The sequence below is a fragment of the Chelonoidis abingdonii genome, chromosome 26, assembly GCF_003597395.2.
Source record: "Chelonoidis abingdonii isolate Lonesome George chromosome 26, CheloAbing_2.0, whole genome shotgun sequence".
NCBI lineage: Eukaryota > Metazoa > Chordata > Testudines > Testudinidae > Chelonoidis > Chelonoidis abingdonii.
The window spans coordinates 5,765,051-5,769,249 of record NC_133794.1 but is presented as its reverse complement, the minus strand read 5'-3'; the positions used below and the strand labels follow the sequence as shown (position 1 = coordinate 5,769,249).

At 59.5% G+C, this 4,199-nt stretch overlaps 1 protein-coding gene across 1 annotated transcript in view; it reads left to right on the top strand.

Annotated features, from left to right (window-relative positions):
- Positions 1-430: 430 nt before the first annotated feature.
- Positions 431-4,199, top strand: part of SPC24 (SPC24 component of NDC80 kinetochore complex) — a 4,445-nt gene continuing 676 nt past the window's right edge. The window contains exons 1-5 of the mRNA XM_032780457.2: positions 431-917; positions 2,411-2,610; positions 3,054-3,198; positions 3,399-3,491; positions 3,764-3,840. Coding sequence (XP_032636348.1) covers positions 2,445-2,610; positions 3,054-3,198; positions 3,399-3,491; positions 3,764-3,840 — 481 coding nt within the window. The 5' untranslated portion in view covers positions 431-917; positions 2,411-2,444. The remainder of the gene's footprint in view (positions 918-2,410; positions 2,611-3,053; positions 3,199-3,398; positions 3,492-3,763; positions 3,841-4,199) is intronic.

Sequence of the window (4,199 nt, the reverse complement as noted above, 5' to 3'; positions counted from 1 at the left end):
GGGCCCAGCCTCGCTGCCAGGCCGCCCCCCGCTGGGCCGCCCCCCGCAGACTCTGGCCTCGGCCGGGCGGGCCCGTAGCTTAGCGCTGCGGCGGGAGCCAACCTGCGACACAGAGTCCCGGTCCTCGGGTGGCGCGTCTGCCTGGAGATGCTGCCGCAGCCTGTGAACCCGGGTGCTCGGCGCTGGACGCGCCCTGCAGCCACCGCCAGGCTAACGCCACTTAGCCCGTCTCAGGGAGGGCGGCCACACGGCAATAGCAGCCGAATGTGGCCCCGCGGGCCCTGCTTTCCCCGTGAGCGGCTCGGGCTGCCAGGCCTACGGCCCCCCCCGGAGCCCTGCTCGCTCCTGTTCGCCTGGCAGGCCCCAGCGCTGCACGCAGGTGTTCAGGTCTGGCTGAGCGCTCAGCCCAAGCTGCTCTTTCTAGGGGACACATCTCAGCAGCTGGCCCCGATTGAGGTGTCAGGAGAGGAGGTTTGGGAACAAACTGATAAATTAAACAGTAATAAGTCACCAGGATCAGATGGTTTGACCCAAGCCTCCTGCAGCAATTCACATATGAAATTGCAGAACTAACTGTGGTGTGTAACCTCTGGCTTAAAGCAGCCTCGGCCCAGCTGCCTGGTGGGTAGCTAGGGTGATGCTGATTTTAAAGGAGCCTGGCAATTCCAGGCCAGTTAGCTTAACTTCAGCCCCAGGCAAATGGAGTGAAGTGATGGTGAAGAGGAGAATGGTCAGACACACAGAGATGAACCTGATTTGTGGGGGGAAGTCAGCAGCGCTTTTGGAAGGGGGAACCATGCTGCCTCCCCTCTGGGGAGCTCAACAAACATGCGGACAATGGTGATCCGGCGGATATAGTGTACCTGGACTTTCCAAAAGCCTGTGACAAGGTCCCTCAACAAAGGCTCTGAAGCAAAGTGAGCAGCCATGGGACAAGAGGGAAGGTTCCCTCCTAGATCAGTAACTGGTTAAAGAGAGGAAGTAGAGCAGGAATAACTGGCTGGTTTTCAGAATGGGGAGAGGTAAATAGTGGTGTCCCCCAGGGGTCTGTACTGGGCCCAGTCCTAGTCAACATATTCATAAATGATCTGGAAAAAGGGGTAAACAGTGAGGTGGCAACATTTGCAGATGATACAAAACCACTCAAGATAGTTAAGTCCCAGGCAGACTGGGAAGAGCTAGAAAGGGATCTCACAAATCTGGGGGACTGGGAAACACAATGGCAGACGAAATTCAGTGTTGGTAAGTGCAAAGTAACACACAGTGGAAAGCGTAATCCCAACTATAGGTACAAAATGAAGGGGTCTAAATTAGCTGGTACTGCTCATCCGCTCAGTCTGCAGCAGCCCTCAGAAAGCGAACAGAATGTTAGGAACGGGAGAGATAAGAAGCCAGAAAATATCATGTTGCCTCTGTATAAATCCATGGGACGCCCACACCTTGAATACTGCACGCAGACGTGGTCGCCCAATCCCAAAATAGAGATGATAGAATTGGAAGAGATGCAGAGAAGAGCAACAGAAATGATGAGGGGGCGGAACAGCTGCCATGTGAGGAGAGATTAGCCTGGCTGGGACTGTTCAGCTTGGAACAGAGCCGACTAAGGGGGGATCTGCGAGAGGGCTGTAAAGTCACGTGGCACAGGGAGAGTGAACCAGGAAGTGGTGTTTACCCCTTCAAGAACTAGGGTCACCCAATGAAACTATCAGGCAACAAACACAAGGAAGTTCCACTTCACAGACCACACGTTGGCCTGTGGAACTCACTGCCAGGGGATGTTGTGAAGACCAAAAGTATAAGGTGGTTCCAAACAGTGTTAGCTACGTTCCTGGAGGCTGGATCCCTCAATGGCTGTTAGCCAGGCTAGCAGGGACACAGCTCCCTGCTCTGAGTATCCCTAAACTCTGCCTGCCAGAATCTGGGACTGGACGCCAAGGGGTGGCTCACTTGAGAATTGCTGCTGAAGCAGCAGCCACTAGCCACTGTCAGAGACAGGCTAGTGGGTTAGCTGGACCGTTAGCCTGACCCAGTCTGGCTGCTCTTAGGTGCTAACTTGCATTCACATGGCAGTAAAGCCGAGCCCTGGGAGACCGCGGGGCAGCGAGCAGCTGTGGGCAGTTAACCGGGGAGTGACGCCCTCTCCACAGTGATTCATCGTGGCCCTAGAGAGATCCTTGGTAGGGGGATGCTGCATCCCACCCTGGAGGCCTTTTCCATCTCTGCCATCTGTGGGGCCCTAACCGGAGCTGCCTCGTGGGGCGGGGGTCATGAAAAGGAGCCATTGAAATGAGTTGGGGGGGGTGGCTCAGGCCTGATGGGACTGGAGGGGACTGTGGGTAAAGGAACGGGGTGGGGGGCGGGATGGGACTGGAAGATGTACAGGGTCTCACACCCCGCTGTTTTACCGCAGTGCCTCTGAGTGTGGGGAGCGACCGCCCACAGCCATGATGAACGAACAAATGCAGGAGATGGAGGAGGTGAGCAAGGAGCTGCTGAAGCTGCTGGCAGCAGGTGGGGCTGGAAACCTGCTGAAGAGAAGCCTGGACAAACAGGAGAAGATGTTTGACAAGCTCCTGGATACGCAGCTGACAGCGGCGCAGCTGGTTAAAGGTAGATGCTGCTCCTCTCGAGCCCAGTGGGGTGTGGCCCCACTGCAGTTAACTCAGGCTCTTCCCCTGCCCCCCAGCCCTCTCCCCAGAGTGGGGGGTGCTGCCGAGCCAGGCGGCTCCCTGGGCTACGGTTCTAGCTTCGCTGAAACCCAGTCTGAGGCCTGCAGGCCTCGCTTGCTCTGCGCCCAGGGAACCAGAGAGCGGCTCAGCTCCCCGCAGCGCCAAGAACCGTCGGGTGGCCAATGGGGGGACCCAGCACCAGGCTGGACCCAGTGACCCCACCTGCAGGGACGCGCCTCCCGCCGTGGGTGGAGGGAGCAGTGTGGCTTGGCTGGGGTCACTCGGCGCAAGTCGGGCTCCCTCCCCGCTGGTCCCGAGGAGGGCGTGTAGTGCCCCTAGGAGGGGACATGGGCTCGGTGCAAAGGCTGCCTCTCCCCCCTGCAGATCTCCTAGCCACGGAGGAGAAGGTGGCTCAGAAGCTCCTGGTGGGGGAAGAGGAGCTGCAGAGCAGCCTGCAGAAGGTGCAGGCGATGGAAGAGGCGCTGCGGAGAGCCAGGGAGGACGACGCCAGCCTGAGGGCTGACAGCAGATATCCTTCCTGTCTGGAGCCCCGGCTCGTTCAGCTGCTGCCTGCAGCTAACTGCCCGGTGCTCTGCAGGCCCAGCGCGCCCCTGGGTGAATGCTGAGGCTTAGCCCCAGGCCCGTGCATCTCCCAGGGTGGGTGGGCCTAGCCAGGGGGGCAGGGAGGGGAACCAGTCAGAGCCACGCTTCCTTCACTGCCTGCCATACTGCCTTGCGGAGGGAGCTGGAGGAGCTGAGGGCCGAGCTCGGCCGCCTGCAGGACGACATGGAGGACGACGCTGGCGTGGTCAATTCTGCAACGTGAGCGCAGGGCGGGGAGGGACATGGCAGTGCCCTGCCCGGCCAAGCCCGGGGCTCTGAGCCGTGCTGCCAGCCGTGGTTAAAGGGCTGGAATATGGCGCCCGGGCTCTGGGGCTAGGGTTTTGCAGGCAGGCACAGCGTAGCCAGCTGCTCTGGGGATCCCTTCTAGGGCCTGGCTCCCCCGCCGGGCCACTAGAGGGGTCTGGGGCAGGCCTGAGCCCCACCCAAACGGGATCCAGCCTGGGCCAGGGGCTAACAGCTGCATTCCACAGCTACATCGCGCAGCTTTATTACAAGATCAGCCGGATCGACTGGGACTATGAGTGTGAGCACCCGCACATCAAAGGCAGTATCCTTTGGAGGGGGGGACACCCGCAGATCAAAGGCAGTATCCTTTGGAGGGGGGAAGAGGGGACACCCGCAGATCAAAGGCAGTATCCTTCCGGGGGCGGAGAGGGGACACCCGCAGACCAAAGGCAGTATCCTTTGGGCGGGGGGGGACACCCACAGATCAAAGGCAGTATCCTTTGGGCGGGGGGGGACACCTGCAGACTAAAGGCAGTATCCTTTGGGCGGGGGGGGACACCCGCAGATCAAAGGCAGTATCCTTTGGTGGGAGTGGAACACCCGCAGATCAAAGGCAGTATCCTTCCACCTCGTCGTCCTCCTCCTCCTCCTCATCTTTCCTGTCTACAAAATCCTCAGGCA